Here is a 20,696-nt window from a genome sequence, read left to right as displayed (position 1 = left end):
TTTAATATTTTTATATTGTAATCATTTCACAGTTACTCTCCAAATTAATGTAGAATCAACTAAAAGACATATTTTTATGAATGAAGGCCAGTATCACTGATACTAATACTGATACTGATGTCTCTATGAAATACATTAAACATTAATGATAGACATTCAACATTACAGTATAATTGAAAGCTATCAATTTTAACATTTATTTTAAAAAATCTTTTAATTTAAGTGAACTTAAAACAATCTTCACATAAACTCATTATAATAACTGTCATATTTACCTGTGGCCTTCCTACTTGTCTAACAGGTAGGACATATACAGAAAATTTATAAAGTTATCAAACAGTCTGCACTGCATAAATAGTTAAATATAGATGAATCCTTATTAAAGCTATAATTTTCTCTGTTCCCTTTGTTGTTTGATGAACATTAATGACAGAATGACAGCGACTGGTTTATTAGATTTGTTTAGATTGGTTTATAAGATCTGACGCTGCCGAACATGACGCGGATCTGACGTCGTCACACGCATCTCATTTTCTCTCAAGTTAATTTAAGACGTTATTTAAAGGGAGAGCTCACCCAAAAATGAAAATTCAAATTTACTCACCCTCAAGTTGTTTCAAACCTGTATGAGTTTCTTTGTTCTGCTGAACACAAAAGAAGATATTTTGAAGAATGTTTGTAACCAAGCAGATAGAGCAACTATTTACTACCATAGTAGGGTAAAAAATACTATGGTAGTCAATAGTTGCTCTCTCTGCTTGGTTACAAACATTCTTCAAAATATCTTCTTTTGTAGATATAAACTCATACAGGTTTGAAATATTATAGGCAGAATATTTATAGGCGGAAGGGAGGGTTGCGAGCAGTTTGAGCATACTTCCCAAGCAGTAATGCCACATGTATATCTCTGGTCTAATAGGAGAATTGTAGTGATTGGAACGATTTGACAGCTGACCGCTTCATAATTCTGTGTGTTATTGTTCGTTCAAGCATGAAAGAGAACTTGATTCTGCCGCGCGTCTTTCTGTGTGTCGTGTGTATGTCACATAGACTGGACTTTCACAGACAGTGCGTTCTCTTTTGTTGCGCTTGAATGGTTTTAAAAGCATTTGCATGAATAAGAGCTTTAAAGGGTTAGTTCACCCAAAAATGAAAATTAGCCCATGATTTACTCTCCCTTGGGGGGGGGAGATGTTGGTTCGGTGCACGCGTGTAACGTTACCGAACGGTTTCCGAGTGCAATCTTTAACAGTTCACAGTCGGCTTGTTTTAAGCGCGGAACACACTTCAATCCCAGTTCCCACACGAACATATTAAGTATTCAGTCCATTTTTATCACAAAATTCAAATGATAAATGCCGTTTTGACGCTCTATATGGCGTGACTGGTCACAGATCATCTGTGAAGGCGATCGATCATCTCTTACTAAAGAATAAACATGAATGACCATCTGAAGGTATGTTGAGGATACATTACAATTTACTGTCATGTATCATATGTGGTGTAATCGCTATATCAGTGTTTCAACAGTGGAAAGACGTCAATATAACTGCTTGTAAACTAAACAATGTCACGAAACGTTAGCACCACATTTACCTCAGGCAGTCCTTCAGTGTCCACAGAATTTTATTCACAAGAGAAATAAACTCTTTCACTAAATATATGACCTATATTAGCCTATATATTCATTATATTAGTCTATATATATATATATATATATATATATATATATATATATATATATATATATATATATATGTATATATATATATATTAGCCTATATATTCATTATATTCTACTTAACCTGTTAGTGATGTCTTGATTATTTCATGCATGTTAAATAAACCTGTCATGAAAATGATAGACAATGATAGATATTTCAACAACGAATTGGAGAAAAAAACTATTTTATACTTAGATTTAGAAGTTAATGCAAAAACTGCCCTATGTGAAGTTGACATGTTTGCATACAATGTGTTATTTGAGTGTTGATTATTATACCTAAAAATAAATAGCAACTGAATTTAGGCTAATAGTTTGGGCTCTGTTGTTAACCTTTTAATATTAATGTGCAAGTAAGGGCTCCCTATATAATTTACAGAAATATCTTCAATAAACTTTTAGATATAATTTAATTCATTCAAGGACAGACACTTTTTTTCTTCTTCAGTAAACCCCTGTTAAATATAAAAAATAAATAAAAATCAATTTTGTAAAACTGCTGTACCGAACTCGTACCGAACCGTGATTTCAAAACCGAGGTACGTACCGAACCGTCAGTTTAGTGTACCGTTACACCCCTACTGTCAGTCTTTTATTTTTTTGTGTCATGCATTTCCGTGTTGTAAATAAAATCATTTTTAAAATATTAAATGTGTTATTCTCTTTAAGTCACGCTCAGAAATGTGTCATTTGCATATTAAAATAAAAAAAAAATCCCACCCCCCGCGACTCTGTCACCTCTTTTACTCTGAGTTTGCAGGTCTGTGTAAATCGACTTGCGCACCGCACCGCTGACCGCCGGAAGCTAATTATTTTAGTCTATAAAGTTTTAAATGTGTATACTTTCTTACACAAACGTACCACTTCGCTTCAGAAGGCCTTTATTACCCCCCGGAGCAGTGGCGTGTGGAGGAGTTATATGATGGATAGATGCACTTTTAATGATTTCAAAAATGACCCAACAATTCACTGCCATTATAAAGCTTGGAAGAGCCAGGACATTTTTAATATAACTCAGATTTTATTTTATTCGTCTGAAAGAAGAATGTCATTTACACCTAGGATGACTTGAGGGAGAGTATAATCATGGGCTAATTTTCATTTTTGGGTGAACTATCCCTTTAAGAAAATGTATTTTACAAAGCTTTTTGGCATGTTTCCTGAGAATAACCCGACAACCTTTTTCCAGTTCACCGATATTCCTGCAGTGTAACAAATAAATGACTTAAGTACACCAAGTACACTTAATTAGTCTCTCAATTAAGCATGATCTCATAAAAACTGCATGCATAAAATTATAAAACTATTTTTTAAAAATGTTCTTCATAATAGTTTTAGATGCAAATAATATGTCACTGCCCAGTTTACTTTCATTACACATAACATCCGTAGGACATTCAATTGTAGTCAATCCATGGCAATTACCAAAGGTCAGGATTACGCTGGAAATGGCTCAAGGACCCTGATCCGTACCATAAAAGAGCCGTGTCAATCTTGCCAAGCACCTCACATAAAACTGAGCTGGAGGCTCAATAAAACACAGCTATCCTTGAGTGGAGGAGAGCTATGCGCAATGTGTGAAAACAAACATCAGATCAACCCGGCTGTGGTATTCCCAAAGGAAAGGTGAATAGCTACGTGTAAAGTTTCACCTTCAGAAAAGAGCCCTTAAGTTTCAGTAATTGTGAGGAGCGTTCTGGCATTGGCCCTCTCTCTCGTGTGTTTCCCATGAGAATGATTTCAGTCGGGGCAAAGAGTCACTTGGTTTGACCTCTATCCCCAAGAGCACAGCCTCACCACAAACTGAACCAAAATAAGAATTATGTAAAAATAAACAAGTGGGTAAGGGGCATAGTGCATTAAAAAGTCTCATGAAAAGTAACATCAATCTGCAGACTAAAAAAAGTTTGCAAAACATTTTCATGTAATCAAAAAATGAAGTTGTACTTGCACAACCACTTAAAATGACAAATTGCCATTTCTGCTTCAGAATCCCATGTTAGAATATTTAATATATATATAATATTTTATTCTGAATGACTGCAGGTCAACTGACTGTCAGAGATGTGGGCCAGACTGTGAACCTGTGTGTGAACCTTTTTAAACGTGTGCATCACTCATCTTCAGAATCCAAGAACTGGCTCCCTTTTAATTCATGAGAGTGATTTTGGATTTAACTGGCCTCATCCCACAGGAAGTTGAATTGAAATTGGAATTGGAATGACAGGAAATAGAATGCATTGAATTCCAGTGGACACTATAGCCTTGTTCAGACTGTCAGTCCAAATCCAATTTTTGTGCTGAGGGAAATCCTATTCAAATCTCATTTCTGGAAATCCATCCATCCGTCTGTCTGTCTGTTTATCTATCTATCTGTCTGTCTGTCCATCCGTCTTTCTATCCATCTATCCGTCCGTCCGTCTGTCTGTCCGTCCGTCTGTCTGTCTGTCTGTCTGTCCGTCTGTCTGTCTGTCTCTGTCCATCCATCTGCCTCTCTATCCATCTATCCGTCCGTCTGTCTGTCTGTCCGTCCATCTGTCTGTCTGTCCATCCGCCTCTCTATCATCCATCTATCCGTCCGTCCGTCCGTCTTTCTGTCTGTCTGTCTATTTATCTGTCTGTCTGTCTGTCCGTCCGTCCGTCCGTCCGTCCGTCTGTCTGTCTGTCTGTCTGTCTGTCTGTCTGTCTATCTATCTATCTATCTATCTATCTGTCTGTCTGTCTGTCTGTCTGTCCATCCGCTTCTCTATCCGTCCGTCTGTCTGTCTGTTTGTCCATCCATCCGCCTCTCTATCCATCCATCTATCCGTCCGTCCGTCCGTCTATCAATCTGTCTGTCTGTCCGTCCATCCATCCGCCTCTCTATCCATCCATCTATCCGTCCGTCCGTCTGTCTGTCCGTCCGTCTGTCTGTCTGTCCATCCATCCGCCTCTCTATCCATCCATCTATCCGTCCGTCCGTCCGTCTATCAATCTGTCTGTCCGTCCGTCCGTCCATCCATCCGTCCCGTCTGTCTGTCTGTCCATCCATCCGCCTCTCAATCCATCCATCTATCCGTCTGTCCGTCCGTCCATCCGTCCCGTCTGTCTGTCTGTCTGTCTGTCCATCCATCCGCCTCTCTATCCATCCATCTATCCGTCCGTCCGTCCGTCTATCAATCTGTCTGTCTGTCCGTCCATCCGTCCCGTCTGTCTGTCTGTCCGTCCATCCGCCTATCTATCTATCTGTCTGTCTGTCTGTCCGTCCGTCCGCTTCAAACTTCAAGACCTTTTTTCAAAACATTTAAACAAGCCAACATTCAAAGTTATATGAGTTTCTTTGAAATTCACTTCTCTTTAATTCTACTGCAATTCTGCATCTATTTTTCTACCTCGGTTTAAATTCCGGAATTAAATTCTCTCTATATCCTTCAGGCCGTTGGGGGTGAGAAAATGCTTTGGAGGAGACGAGAGACAGAACGTGTGTTAATAGACCTCCCTCAGCCTCCCCCCGCTCCTCCACACACTCCCTCGCTCCCAGATAAGAGGACAGAGCTCTCTCACTCCGGTCATTTCACACACCGCTCTGGGATAGGAAGGAAAGTTCTCCTCTTTTGTTTACTTTTCTCTCGTGTTAAGAGCCCACAGACTCATTTAGACGGTCTGTCTCCGTTTCTCCTTGAATTCTTTCATTGCCTTCTTATCTTTCTGTGAGAGTCTGTTGTAGTTTCTCAAGGGTCAGTGGCTGTGCCCAGTTCTTCAGGGGAACCTCGTGGAAACCAGGAACTTCTCCAGCATCAGTCCAAAGGAAACAGCCTCTTCATCTCCATCCAGCCATGTTGTCCTTCATCAAAAGAGCGTGAACTACTGAGTTGGCGCTTTCTTTTGACCACAGGTGGCCTTTCCTTTTGCTCTTGCTGCCATGAGGCTTGCCAGAGGCGTTTGGCATTTGGCACTGCTGCTGGCGTCCTTTGGCCTGGTGAGTTCTGGAAACGGGAACGGTCAGGGGAGACGCGGAGGAGGCGAGAGGCGGAGAAAGCTTCACCGCGTGCAGCACGGCCAGTGCAGCTACACCTTCATCCTTCCGGAGATGGAGAGCTGTCAGGGAGCCGACCAGACCAGCGTGGTTCAGCGGGACTCCCCGCCGGCGGACAGCGAATGGTCTGCTCAGAAGCTGCAGCATCTGGAAACGGCCATGGAAAACAACACGCAGTGGCTGCAGAAGGTGAGAATGACTTCATAATGAGACGCAGGTGACTGGCGTCATTACGTCCTGTACCTGGAAGTATTTCAGTCGGGGTGTAATGCTGCCTTCAAGCCATGTTGGGAAGGATTGTATTTACGAGTTGCACACATTTTTTTAAAGCCTCAAGTCTGAAGCATGCTTACAAAATCACGGCAGAAGCGATTGGCATTCATTATAATAAAGTGTAAATTGTTAATGTTGACGGTGCAGTTTAGTTTAGTGCAATTGGGGTGATGAAGAACAGTGGAAAAACTTGCCTGAAAATGATGACGCAACAGGCTTGTGAAACAAAACTACACTTCCCAGTTCCATCATTCTCTGTAGCAGCACTAGAACATGAAAATACAAGATCAATTTCATCAATTTCTCACCAAATCCACATCCGTCGGTGCACTAGTGCCAAAAAAAGCTTCCAAAAACAAATGTGAAGCAAATCTTTTCGGACCTTGAACATCATAATTATGATCAGGAGAATGTGAAGGCTGTCTAAAACTGCATGATGCATTACGATCTGACAAGGAAAATTCAATGCATTAGAATGTAATGATTGATTATAATTACTATAACAATATGCAACGAATTCTGCATTCATTTACTTATCCAAAATACAATTACTGCGCCTATAATTTGTGTAAAATGAAAAGTTAAATGTCTTAATAAAATTGTCTGAAAAGTACAGTTCATTTAAAAAGGCATGTCTTCAGCATAATGAAATAATGACCAAGTTGCAGATTTCACGATGCATTGCATCATTTAACAAATTATCATAATCAAAGACAGAGCAAGCATTTACACCCCTTCTTCAGATGTAAAAACCTGTAGCCCATTTATATTCAGATGGGTGAACTGTTAGGGTGCAGACGCTGGCCAAATGGCCAGATGTAGATGTTGGCTGAGTTGGTCTGAGAAGCAGAGCGATGCTAATACATTTATCAAAATGGAACGGAAAGAAAGATCTGGTTGAATGCTCAATACTGCATTGTTTCCAAAAGCACAACCTGTTGAAAGCGGCTCGGTCATTTGACGGATTCCAAGACCTCCGTTGCTTTTGGAGCTGTCATGTGTGATTTCCATTAACAGAACTCTATTTGCGATTTCAGCTAAGTGCATTGACTAAGCACCATTTCAAACATCAAAGTGAGCTTGCAAGAACTTTCACATCTGAATAAATAGATGAAACGCTCGTTTCGCTAATAATAGAGGAGTGGCAATTAAACGGGAGCCAGATGACAAAGCCAGAGAAGCATTTGATCTGCATAAGTGACTGCAGAATGATGTATTACTCCATTCAAATGTGAAGAATGCAAGTCTTGATTGGCACTTCAAGGGAACTTTGCTCGGTGACATTAATTGAGCTAATGAATAGATGAAGTGCTGCGATGTAGAGTGAAAGTTTGCCGTGTGTGTGAATGTTTTGCATCTGTGTCCAGTGCACCACCCAAGTTGACAATCAATACGGCTCAAAGGGAGGCAGCTTTGCACCTCTACAGGAAAGAGACGCGACCCTTGACTCTGTTTAAGAAGAGGTCAGATTGTGATAAGAGTCATTTAATTATAAACACTTGCTGTTCTCATTGCATTCGTGCCTTTATGAATTCAATTGGTGGTAAATAACAAGGAGCATGAAATGCTTAAAAACAGGCCTAATCACCTTAATCAACTCAATAAATGTAATTCTTTCAAGATGTGAGTATACAAATTATAACCAAGTTATGCATTTACACTCAGTGAGGTCCAAAAGTCAGTCACCACATTACACAGACAAAATTTAGGATTTTGAACAAATTAAAAGTCATTTCGGAAATTCATCTTCATGTAATATGTAATGGAGAAATGTATTTACGCAAAAAGAAGAGTTTTGAACCCACTGTATATAACTCAAATTTTAATATAGAAAATGTACACACAAGTAAATATGAATATTTGGTAACACTTTATTTTAGGGTTCAATTCTAACTATTAACTAGTTGCTTATTAGCATGCATATTACTCCTATATTGGCTGTTTATTAGTACTTATAAAGCACATATCTACATCCCTTAATCCTACTCAATACTAAAACTTAAACGCTACAAAATGGCAGGATGTGGCGGCTGCCTGGTCAGGTAGTATATTTTTAGTGCAGGATTAACAGATTTATATTACTACATGTAACATCATTGTTTAATAAAAGAGAAAGGCGAGTAAATTAAAGCGATCTGTTTGTTTTCGTGACGTGAGTTCAACAGCGCTGCAAATGTGTCTATAATGTGATTTTGCAGCGTTGAGTATTGTAGCCAATCACAGGCATTTCTGTTGAAAATAATGACCAATCAGAGATGTTGAAGTTAGCAGTCAGGAGAATCCACTCTGTATCGCTCAAATCGCTGAATGAGTTTGTTTACCGAAAAGTTACCAAGTTCTTCAGATGCACAAATCCTCTCATTAAGAACAAAAAAGCGAGACAAAAAAGATGAAAAAAACAAAAAACAAAGATTATTTGTTTAAAACAAGAGTTTCCGAACTCAATGAGTTTGGACTTAACTGATTGACAGCTTCAGGAATTATATGGGAAGTGCTATCGACTTTTTACTCACTAGCCGTGTTTCCATTACCCTTCAAATTGTGCCAATTGAAATTACGAATCAAAAATACGGCCAATGGAAATGTGTCAATTTCACAAAAACTCCCAACTATGGATTACGCTCACATGAGGTGGTTTTACAAGCCATTTGAAAAAAGGTGGAAACAGTTTTTCCGCATTTACAGGTCACCTGGCGTACATAAAAGTCGATAACTCTTTACAGGAGACGAGACCGAGTTCTTTATCAAACTCATATAAGACAATGTAATTACAGGAATACTGTAGCCTGCTTAGCCCCGCCCACAACATTTGAGGTCGGGAAGTTGGGTCTGGACTTGATCCGTTGTGGAGCAACTATGCTCGAACCAGAGCAGTTCGGACCAATCAAATTGTCATGGTGGGCTTTATACGATAATGGACAGATGATCAGCAGTAACGTAATCATCCACATCACCAAAGAGCGCTTGGGTTGAATTTGTTTACTAAACGGAGAACTTGTTCGTATATGCATTCACCTTTACTATTTCTCTCAAAAATGATGATGGTGTTGGTAAGTACTCCGTGTGTTCTTAAATTCTTTTTACAACACCGGCAAAGATCGTTTACACTCGTCTTCTTCTACTTCTTCCAGTGTGTGTGCAGTTGAGTTCTGTTGACAATTAGTTCTCAACGTACGTCACTTACTCCATTGCTCTGATTGGTTGTAGGTCTATCCAATTGAGTGCAGAGGCATTTTCTTTCCTGGTTCGTTGAAACACGCCCCATAATCACTGCCCAATGGAGCAGCATCAGACTCATATTCTGATTAGTATGACGACGTCAGGCTAGGAATACTGTATTCTAAACAAAGAAATGCCGCATTATCATGAAGACCTTGAAGCAGATATGAGGGAGAAACACACACACACCTTACACGTAACGCCCACAAGTTGTAAGGTGCTTGCCATTTACGCCTACGTCTCCGATTAAAAATAATGGCTAGTGCGGTGGCTGGGATATACATAAACCTACCGACATCCCTGGCATAATTTTTGGAATGAACTTATCGCGATAGGAAAAAAAATAGTTTTAGTCGCATAACATTGGTTAATGGAAACGTTGTCATTTCGCAATAGTTTTTTATCGACATTTAGAAAATATCGCAAAAGTTTTGCGCAAATATATAATGGAAATGTGGCTATTTTGTGTGTAATTTCATCTGCAATTTAAAGAAAAGGTTTTGTTTTTTAATGGGTTTTTCCTACATACTTATGTACTAAAATGCAAAAATATAGATTATAAACCCTACTCTACTGCTTATAGTGGTCATTTGAATTTTAAAATAAACGTTCGTTTTCCTACATCGTGAAACTTATTATCAAAGCTATATGTGATTCATCTTTGGACGAACCACACACACATTTTAACGTAATTGCCATACCTTGGCTTTTGGTGAATTGACACCACTGTACTAACTATTAATAAGCAGTAAATTAGGAGTTTATTGAGGCAAAAGTCGTAGTTAACAGTGAATATCTGTTCCCCATACTTAAGTGTTGCTGAATATTTAAAACTCTTTGTAAACCGTCTATTTAAACGGGCCCCTCAATGTGCTGACTTGAATGTTAGGTATTCTGCAAGCTTATTAAAACCCTTTGAGGGCCTGGTACATGTGTTGCTTTGGCTGTATAATTGGGCAAAATGTTTATGGAGGAGGAGTGTTTAGTTTACAGGCAAATGACTGAAACTAAACGGATATGCTCTCTTAGATTGCTCCTGCTGCTCACCCTTTACCTGATAACTGCATTCACAAGCAATGGGAGAAATGCCATGTATTTGACTCCCATTAACAGGAAGGAGAAGGGGAAGGGGAGGGGGCGGTGTATAGACTATAGGAGTATATGGAAAGCATGAGGAGCCATTTGAAGTCTTTGCTTATTTTCTGTGTAATGGCCGTGGACCAAAGATCTCCCTGGAAAAGAGTTCTTCAAAGGCCAAGGGATTAGCGATAGTACGTCCCATTTAGAGCAGCTTGAGATATGGCAAAGCCCCAGACCCCTTTGAGTGGGAGCCTCACTGGATGCAGAATAACAAGAAAAGAACCTTCTCAACTTCAATTCACAGCTTGTTGGCTTGATGCTTTGATTGGTATAGAAAAAGAAATGTTGGAGCTGAGGAAAAGAAGAAATTGTTAATGTGACACTGGGAAAAACATCTTCATATAACAACATTTCAGCCATTTATAAAATCATATGCACTTGTTTATTCTTTATAGTTTTGTGCATTAGTGGTTTTTAGATTTTGCAGTGACCTTTTCTGCATGTTACATCGTTATACCAGTAGGTGGCGATGAGCGGACTTGTTGCCTCAAGACAGGAACGTTTCTGAATGGTTAGTTGATGAATTTATGGCTGGTGTGGAGTTAATGATCATTGATTAGCATATTCTGTCATGATAATCTATAAACCGCTCGTGTGGGAACTGTTGTAAGATGAGCCAGAGAATATCTACTGCATGAAGAGAGAACAGGTGTAGTTTAGTTTAATTACGGTTATAACTTATGTTGTCATCTTGCTTTTATGACATGCTATTGCATTTGTGTTACGTACGGTGTTGCAATAAATGTGAAATGATGTGACGCGACAGCTTGAGCAGACTCAAATGTGCTACAACAACTCTTCCTCTTCTCAACATGGCCTCATCCCCTTTGTTGCGTGTTCCCAGGGGCGGGGTTTATGCTAATTTGAGGGTAAATGATGTCACCAATGGTAAATAAGCTTGTTGTAGTCCCTACCAGCCGTTTGTTGTAGTTCTTAAAAAGTGATTTCTATAAAGGAAAATATCTCCCTTTGCTTTGAACTTTGAGGGTCGCAACTTTGCAGATGTTGTTTATGCTCAAAGAGTGAAATCATACTCAACCACCCCTTTAATGATATACAGCTAAATAAAACAGCTTTGGTGATAACTAAGCAAATATTTGATTACTACAATAGCAATTTCTCACTAGAAATTACTTCAGAAGTGAAAAAAGTTGGTCATGTGACACTGAAGACTGGAGTAATGATGCTGAAAATTCAGCTTTGATCACAGAAATAAATTACATTTTAAAATATAAAATTTTAATGTTTTACAATATTACGGTTTATACTGTGACTTTTGAACACTAGTGTCTGTATATCAAATGCTTAAATCTTCAAAAAGCTGCATGATTTGAGGTATGATTCATGTCTGTAGCGCAAATTGTGCAGGACAAGTACACACCAAAGTTTAATACTTATCGTCAGGGGTTTGTTCAAATGCCTAACCCTAAGTTTGAGAAATAATAATTATGATGCTTGCCTAATTATTGGCAATACAACTCGATGCCAATGGTCAGCAGGCCTCACAATTGAAACAAGACCTGCAATTTGTTAAAGGCTGTGCATTCATCACTCTGCAATCAATGCTCTTTTCCAAGGACGCTGTAAAAACAACATTCAGAGCCAAATGTACTTTAAACTGTTTGAGCAAAGGTGGCTCAATTGTTACTTTGCAAAAGAGCCACTTAGAAAATGAAAGTTAGAAAGTAAGTACTAAAAGAAGACAACAACCGTAAAACTTCCCAGCATGTGATTGGTTTTAGTACGTGCTGTTCCTCCTAATACAACATCACATTAACAAGCCTCCAGCGTCTTGGCTAATGTTTTTTTTTGGTTCTCTGGCCTATTGTGCATATCATTCCTCTGTGGAGAACTGAGAGAGATCGGCAGAGTGAAGGATGGCTGGAGGAGAGGATGGGAAAACACGAAGCCTGCTGAGTTTATAATGTCTCGGCACTGTCTTTAATGATCCCGTAAAACGCGGTTGCAGGGCTTCCTTGGGAGTCGAGCGAGGGCTGGACTGGTGATTACTCCCGCTATCAACGTGCCGAATCTGAGCCGTACACATCAAACGCTCACTCAACACACATTATCCTGCGAAGAATGTTCTCTGAGAGCTCGAAATAAAAGTCTTACCCTTGTGGGAGACTCACAAATCTGATTGTTGCGTTGATTGTGACCTAACTTTTGATCCAGAACGAATTGAATGTCATTTTCGATTAGTTGTACGTTCCCTCTGTGAACTTTTTGACATTTAGGAATGATTCCTCAAGCCAAATACCTTCAAACTGCAAGTATTTGGTCACACTTTTTATTAGGTGTCTTTAACTACTATGTACTATGTAAAAAAAAAATGTTGCATTGCAAAACACTTACTGATATTGAGGTGGGATATGGGGAATGTTAGGGACAGGTTTGGTGTTATGGGTGGGTTAAGGGCTAAAGGACGATTCAACAGTGTCATTAGGGGCCAAGCACCGAAGATGTGTAGGAACCTATTGTAATCATTGGCGTTCATATTGTTTTTCTTCCATTTGACGTCATTTTCCGAAAAGCCTACTTTTTCGAACTCCTCCTAGGCCGTTGCTCCGATTTTCATGAAAATTGAACCAGATCATTTTCAGACCATGTTGACTATTGATTGGTCAAACCATTGTCGAATAACGTGCAAACAAATTTGACAAAGTGCGCGGCAAAATGAACGTGAGGCAATATCTCCACAACGCTTTAGCGTATTCTGACCAAACTTGAGCTGCGTCCGAAATCGAATACTTCTCTACTATATAGTATGCGAAAAACAGTACCCTAACAGTATGTCCGAATTCATAGTATTCGAAAAACAGTGGGCGAAAAGTACCCGGATGACCTTCTACTTCCGGCGAGATTCTGAAGTGCGCATCCGATGGACACTTTACTATCCCATGAGGCCACGGGAGACTATTTATGAATGGAGGTGATGATCATGACAACATGGCGGATGTAGTACGTCCGCATTACATTCATACTACATTCATTCACACCATATAGAACATACTTTAATGGTCGTGACGTTCGTTCAAATTCAAATGTAGCACCTACTCACATAGTACGCAAATTGGGACACAGACTTTGTGTGTTAGGACAACCATGATCTGAGGTTACCTCCACAGTTTTGGTGCACTGCCACCTAGTGGTCTGGAGATATGAAAAATTGCTATTTTTAGCCAAAAATCACAAAACCGATCTATTTAGATTTGGTGCAGCATGTCGGGTCGAACGATACCCAATTTTCCCATATCGGCCATTTTGGGCATCAACCATTTATAATATTGTCGCAAAATGTTATATTTTTCATCAATGCATTGGCGTATTGTTACATTGTTACGAAACTTGGTATGTGTCTTCCGCACCATGCCTTGAATGTACTCAAAAAGTTTCAGGGCAGCGCCACCTTATGGTCAACAGGCCAAAAATGCTAATAACTTTTGATTCAATTAGTGAACTGGTCTTAATAGATTCCTAGATAACATAGATACCATTTTGCCATAGTCTGCCGAACTTCCTCTCCTCCATTTTTATTTTCTTTAAAAAACTACTTTATCAAACGTCTCCTAAACTGTTTGTCTGATTTTCACCAAAATCAAATCGTATCATCTTCAGACTGGGCTGACAAAAAGTTATGGATTTCGTGCAGATAGACGAAACCATTTTCGTATACCGCGTCAACAAATTTGAGGCATGATGCCAAAATGAATCTGAGGCTGTATCTCTGCAATGCATTGCGATAATGACACCAAACTTTGCACGTGTCATTGTCACCTCACTCTGATCACACCACATCAGTTCTGTCACAGCGCCACCTATTGGTCAAACATGATAGACAATTAAATCATTACTAGTGACTGTATTTCTGCTTTTCAGGCTTTTTTTGCCTAATACCATCTTAATATATCTTTACTTGCTCATTGTTGCAGTTGGGTTAGGGTTAGTTTGCATGACTTATTGTGCTTGACCCCTTCTTAAATATAAGTACAATGTAAAAACATGTACATACATAAGTGCATTGTCTCAAATTATTAATTTAAATACATAGTAGTTAAAGACACCTAATGTAAAGTGGGACCAAGTGTTTTAATGTCCTCTTTGAACTCTAAACGTTCTGGATCTCTGCAGAAGTCCAGTGGCACAGCAAGACATTGAGTTCGGATAATACTCACAATGGGAGTGATGTGTTAAATGTGTGTGTTCTTGTCTCTTATAAATGTTGTCTCTATTTTTGCATGCTCGTATATTGAGTTTGGCTCAGATCACAGCAGAAGGCTTCGCTTTGTTAAACAAACATTGTGCTCGTGTTTATCATTCTTGGGGAAGTGTCTTTGAGAGCAAAGAGAGATGCGGGGCTTGGAGAAGAGCTGGACGTGGGCTCGCTTGTGTTGCTTTCATTGACATCAGTCAACATTCTGAGATCTCCCCTGGAGCCAGAACTCCTACAGAGCGACAATAGCCTCACTGATAGCGCTGAACTTTAACTTTACAGCCGCTTTGCATGCTCTCCATCTACTGAACACATTCATCTGTCAGAAATGCTGCTACGATTGGAGACCTTACATTGTTGTTTTGCTCCCTAATTGAAGTGACTAAGTAGAGCTTTGCTGTTTCTTGAGAAATGTGAGTGGTGTTTGCTCATGCAAAACTTATAGTCAAAAATATAGTCACATTTACAAGAAATAAACGTGCAATTATGAGATATAAAACAATTGTTGGAATTATGAGCCATTAAAGGGTTACTTCAGTGATTTAGCATTAGGCTTTGTATCAGTAGAAACCCGGTAGTATATTCAAATTATGGTACTTTCCCCCTTCATATCCCCCTGAGACGAGAGAATTATGCATTTTATTCCTGGAAAAAAATCCTCCGATGACGCAAATATCGTCATTTTGCATCATCTGAAGATTTTTTTTTTGCCAGAGCCTAAAGACTACAGCCAGTAGAAGGAGCTGTTCCGCATGTTATCAACCCAACCACAGCATTCATAACGGAGCCGTGCAGAAAAAAGTGAGTGTTTCAACTTTTCAATGAATTCCTGTTAGGGGTGGGAGAAAAGGTTGATGCATCGATGCATCGCGATTCGGTTATCCAACGATTCAGAATCGATTCTCAAAAATTCAGAATCGATTCTGTGTTCATTTCAAACGGCCACTTCACCACGGTGTGTGTGTGCGGTCACCGGCCAAACAGAAAAACCCGTTGATAGGCGAACGTTCGTATGCTGGTGAATTGGCTTCGTTTAAGATAAAATGTACAAACTACAACCTGCTCAGGGGCGTCGCACCCATGGGGACACTTTTGAGAGGGTTCAACACCCGCACGTTTTATGCAGTTTTTCCGCAGTTTTGCACAAACGCCTTACAGCAGTCGCTCCTCCGTTTCTCTGGCCGCTCTGTGTCTGCGCTCGCTGCGGCTGCCTCCCCATTTCAAAAATGTATTTTGCCTATTAAATGCAAAGTGTTTTGCAAGTGTAATGCAAAAGCATTTCTAAATTAAGTTAATATTTCCAACAAACGAAATTCTGAGCCAAAATAACGAAGTGGTGCTCAAGTAGGCTATAAGGCGCTTTCCTTGCCATTAATGCTTAATAACACTCCTATGTCTCCGATGCGGTGGCCGGGACATAAACCTACCAACATCCGTAGCATAATTTTTGGAATGACTTATCGAATATTGCTGAACTACTGCACAATGTTTCAAACGAATGGAAAATTCTGAACAAAGACTTCGTTTTGATGAGTGATTCGTTAAATGTCTCTAACATGACTGTTGCAGCTCGGCAAGTTCTCATGTGAGATGTTATGCGCACACACTGAATTTGGCTTCTCAGCGAGCGCTAACGTTGTTTTTCTTCTGCTTTAGCCTGTTTTAAAGATTTTTTGTGGCTCTAACCAAAGTAAACTTTTTTTTGCTTTTAAAGAATTTTTTTTTTTAAATGTTCTAAATAAACTGAAAAATTGTCACTTTGTAAATTAAGAACTGATTATTCTTAATGATTGTTCTTTGCAATTGTATGGCTTACCAGGTTTCATTCAGAGCTTGTTAATCTTGAATATAACTTCATATATTAACTGTTAATAAAATAAAAGTATTGAAAGTATTTTTAATATGGCAATACTGTCAAACAGATATTCTAACTAACAATAAAACACATATTAGCTCCAATTTTGGTTAAAATATAAAGTTCATGTATTTGCACAGCAGGATAATTAGTTACCAAAAATGTATGTTAAGAATCGTTTTGGGAATCGGATCGTTACTCCCAGAATCGGAATTGGATCGAATCGTAAAGTGCCTTAAGATTCCCCCCCCTAATTCCTATGAAAGTTTAGCTTCCACATGCGATCTGAAAATGCACCAGACTGGACACGGGTCGAGAATGACTGCCACGCTTACCTCAGCTCTTCGCGTGATGAATGAAATCTGACTCCTGTTGCGTTTGAGACGTGACTTTCTTTTGGCTCACTCACATGTTATTGAAAAGACACTTGTAGACAGTTTTTAATTGTAGTGTTTATTCTCTAACTGAACAAAATGATTATATTACTATGAAAATCAAAATGACGTTGGGGGCGGTGCCGCGGTGGGCAAGAGATGTAACCAGTAGCCGTGGCTTTGGGAGTGGCCTCGTTGGGCAGCGAAGCAAGTGCATTCTGGGAGTTGTTGTCTTTCATCCACATGAGACAAAAATACATTTTCTGTCTTTTCTCAGTCTAGAAGGCACCAAATTCAAAAATAATTTCAGTAATGACCCAGTTTAAATACACATTCATCTTCCCAGCACTGAAGTTCCCCTTTAAGGTCACGATTATCTTTTTTTATTTTGAGCTTCTACAGTTTGTCTATAAGTAAACAGGAAAAATAGCATTTTTTTCAACAAAAAAAAGTAACTTTGGCTGTATGATGTTAATCTTAAAGTGACATGTAACTTGTTACTTTCAAAAAGTAAATTCTTAGCAACTATGATAAATGTGTAGGGGAGACCGGGTATAGTTGTAACACGGGGAGAATTGTAACACTACCAATTCCACGAATCAGGGATAAGACAGGAGTCATGTGACAGTTTCAGTTTCCTCAGGCTTCCTTTACGATCCCACATAGAGGTTTTCCAGTCTGTGTTGTTGCTATCTCTCCTGAAGCTACAGCAGAAAATCTAATTCTGAGGTAAAAAAAATAACCAGATAATATTTTGTTTAGTACTTCTACCGTTGTAGATAATGAGTTATATCAGGTCAAACTGTAGTCTCTAGTAAAGAATGGTGTATCAACCTCCTGCTAATTTCAAAGCACCATGCTAATATAGCTAGCTAAACAATGGGTGACAGTGGCGGGGTGGGTTGTAACGCGTGTTTTGAAAGCGTTACAACCATCCCTTTACATACAACTAAGAACATTTTCGTGATTTTAATAATTCTACAGAATGCCTATGTTTTATGTTTTGCTCTCACTCACACACACACCCATATGAATGTGCACGTACAGACATGCACACACAAACGCACACGTGTGCATGCACAAACACACACAATATGCACATACACTCCCCATATTCACACATGGTTTATTGTTGCAACCATTCATTTAAAATAAAACTGTTGTTGTGGCATATCACTTGGAGTACCCTTAGTTTTTGTGCATTTTGTCTACCTGTTACAACTTACCCCAGTATGTGTTACAACTTACCCCAGTATGTTACAACTTACCCCAGTATGTGTTACAACCTTCCCCAGTATGTGTTACAACCTTCCCCAGTATGTGTTACAACCTTCCCCAGTATGTGTTACAACCTTCCCCAGTATGTGTTACAACTTACCCCAGTATGTGTTACAACTTACCCCAGTATGTGTTACAACCTTCCCCAGTATGTGTTACAACCTTCCCCAGTATGTGTTACAACTTACCCCAGTATGTGTTACAACCTTCCCCAGTATGTGTTACAACCTTCCCCAGTATGTGTTACAACTTACCCCAGTATGTGTTACAACCTACCCCAGTATGTGCTACAACTTACCCCAGTATGTGTTACAACTTACCCCAGTATGTGTTACAACCTACCCCAGTATGTGTTACAACCTTCCCCAGTATGTGTTACAACCTTCCCCAGTATGTGTTACAACTTACCCCAGTATGTGTTACAACCTACCCCAGTATGTGTTACAACTTACCCCAGTATGTGTTACAACCTACCCCAGTATGTGTTACAACTTACCCCAGTATGTGTTACAACTTACCCCAGTATGTGTTACAACCTTCCCCAGTATGTGTTACAACTTACCCCAGTATGTGTTACAACTTACCCCAGTATGTGTTACAACCTTCCCCAGTATGTGTTACAACTTACCCCAGTATGTGTTACAACTTACCCCAGTATGTTACAACTTACCCCAGTATGTGTTACAACTTACCCCAGTATGTGTTACAACCTTCCCCAGTATGTGTTACAACTTACCCCAGTATGTGTTACAACTTACCCCAGTATGTTACAACTTACCCCAGTATGTTACAACTTACCCCAGTATGTGTTACAACTTACCCCAGTATGTTACAACTTACCCCAGTATGTGTTACAACTTACCCCAGTATGTGTTACAACCTACCCCAGTATGTGTTACAAGTATGTGTTACAACCTACCCCAGTAGTGGGGTTGGTTGTAACAAAGGACCAAGTTGTATTTGTCATCATCTCACAAAGTCTGTTATATAGTTTTTTAGTATGATTTTAGTATGTGATATAGTGATATAGTAAGAAATTTAAATTGTTGCCATTTGTAGTAGACAAATGTGGGTATTTTGGCTAAAAGTTTCAGACGTGTAGCAAAAAAAAAAGGGTTTTAGGTGCTAAAGAAAAAAATACCATACCCGGTCTCCCCTACTTATAAAATAAGGTTATGTTAAATGTGTTTTGTGTTGCATTTGTAAGTTTGTGTGGTTTGAACTAATAGGTTTTTAGGTGCAAATATGGAAGCAAACGACAGCATTTGTAGAATTGAAAACAGTGTTCTTGGCTTGGCTGAGAGAATTTCATTTGTCCGTCCTTGAAAGTACTTTTACTATTCCCTTTTGCACCGCAGATGCCTTTAAATGCTAAACAAGCCCTTTGTCAAATACAAAGCTCATTTTTAAACTATGATTCATCTTTTGGCCTGTTAATCTTCTAAAACATCTTAATCGATTATATTCTATTACATCTTGAAGGCAAAACCACGGTGCAGAGCTAATTAGGAACATACAGCAATTATTTCCTCAACATACTTTGATAAATGTGGTATTGCATTGAATTTGCTATGCTTTATTCTACTTCATTGACTTTGTAATGGCATGTAACTACACAACCGTGCTATAATATCATAATCTTAGGTCCTAATCATGCTTATATCCTGGTGTTTGTCTCAGTAATGATAAGGGACAAAAGCAAACATTGTTGAAGTAAGCATGTTCTTTGTCTAGCATCACAAGTGTCCTGAGAGTCAGCACTTCTCATTCTTTGCTCTTGTGCATGCATCTAGAGATTCAGCATCATGCTACTCAACTTACAACCTTATTTTGGCAGTTTCGGTTGGTAACACTAGATGTACAGAAACTGTACACTTAAAGCCGGGTGTACATGGTTTGATTTTTGCAGTTGTAAAAGCTCACAGGTGATGTTTTTCTATCGCATGTCAATCGTCGATGCTCCTGTGGTCACGAATTATAAGCCAAGCCGACGACCACCTCCCAAGCTCCTGATACATTTTAAATGTTTAAAAACATCTGAATTTGACCAGTGGCTCTCCCCTATTCCTAGTACCGGTCAAAAGTTTGGAAACCGTACTATTTTTAATGTTTTTGAAAGAAGTTTCTTCTGCTCATCAACCCTGCATTTATTTGATCAAAAATACAGAAAAACTGTAATATTGTGAAATAGTATTACAATTTTAAATAATGGTTTTCTATTTTAATATCCTTTAAAATATAATTTATTTCTGTGATCAAAGCTGTATTTTCAGCATCATTACTCCAGTCTTCAGTGTCACATGATCCTGCAGAAATCAGTCTAATATGATGATTTATTATCAATGTTGGAAATTGCTTAATATTTTTGATAACCCATGATACTTTTTTTCAGCATTCTTTGATGCATTTATTTAAAATAGAAATCTTTTGTAACAATATACACAACCTTTCAAAAGTTTGGGGTCAGTATTTTTTTTTATTTTTAAGAAATGAATACTTTTATTCAGCAACGATGTGTGTTTAATTGATTTAAAAAAGTGACAGTAAAGATTTATATTGTTAGAAAATATTTCTATTTTGAATAAATGCTGTTCTTTTTAACTTTT

The 20,696-nt window shown here is 38.8% G+C and overlaps 1 protein-coding gene across 1 annotated transcript in view; it reads left to right on the top strand.

The window, feature by feature from the left end:
- Positions 1-5,292: 5,292 nt before the first annotated feature.
- The window catches only part of angpt4 (angiopoietin 4), a 72,434-nt gene continuing 57,030 nt past the window's right edge, over positions 5,293-20,696 (top strand). The window contains exon 1 of the mRNA XM_079841649.1: positions 5,293-5,927. Coding sequence (XP_079697775.1) covers positions 5,625-5,927 — 303 coding nt within the window. The 5' untranslated portion in view covers positions 5,293-5,624. The remainder of the gene's footprint in view (positions 5,928-20,696) is intronic.

The sequence above is a fragment of the Gobio gobio genome, assembly GCF_949357685.1.
Source record: "Gobio gobio genome assembly, chromosome: 17".
Taxonomy (NCBI): Eukaryota; Metazoa; Chordata; class Actinopteri; order Cypriniformes; family Gobionidae; genus Gobio; species Gobio gobio.
This window is presented reverse-complemented; position numbering and strand designations above follow the sequence as displayed.